The following is a 271-nucleotide window of genomic DNA, read 5'->3' as shown; positions in this document are numbered from 1 at the left end:
GCTCCCGCAGCACCGGATCGCCGGTGCCGCTTGGTTTGCGGGTGAGGGCTACCCGCCGTGGTCCGGCCGCCGCAGGACCACCGCCGGGTCCGACCTTCACCATGCCGATCTGCGGGGTCTGCTTGGAGTAGCGCTTCGAGGACGGTCGAGCGAAGCACCGTGCCGGACTGAAAGCGCTCAATGCCGTGGCCACACTGATCGCCAACGTCGCAAGCCAGTTGTAGACGCCCTTCGCCTCCCGGTACATGTTGCCAGTGTTTACCGTTTGCCA

General features: G+C 66.1%; 1 protein-coding gene across 1 annotated transcript in view; it reads right to left on the bottom strand.

The window, feature by feature from the left end:
- Window positions 1-247, bottom strand: part of LOC131216041 (proton-associated sugar transporter A-like) — a 6,470-nt gene extending 6,223 nt beyond the window's left edge. Inside the window, exon 1 of the mRNA XM_058210439.1 lies at window positions 25-247. Within this exon, the coding sequence (XP_058066422.1) occupies window positions 25-247 (223 nt within the window). The remainder of the gene's footprint in view (window positions 1-24) is intronic.
- Window positions 248-271: the final 24 nt, after the last annotated feature.

The sequence above is a fragment of the Anopheles bellator genome, chromosome 1 (genome assembly GCF_943735745.2).
Source record: "Anopheles bellator chromosome 1, idAnoBellAS_SP24_06.2, whole genome shotgun sequence".
In the NCBI taxonomy this organism is placed as follows: Eukaryota; Metazoa; Arthropoda; class Insecta; order Diptera; family Culicidae; genus Anopheles; species Anopheles bellator.
The sequence above is the reverse complement of the archived record's forward strand: the minus strand, read 5'-3'. Positions and strand labels throughout refer to the sequence as shown.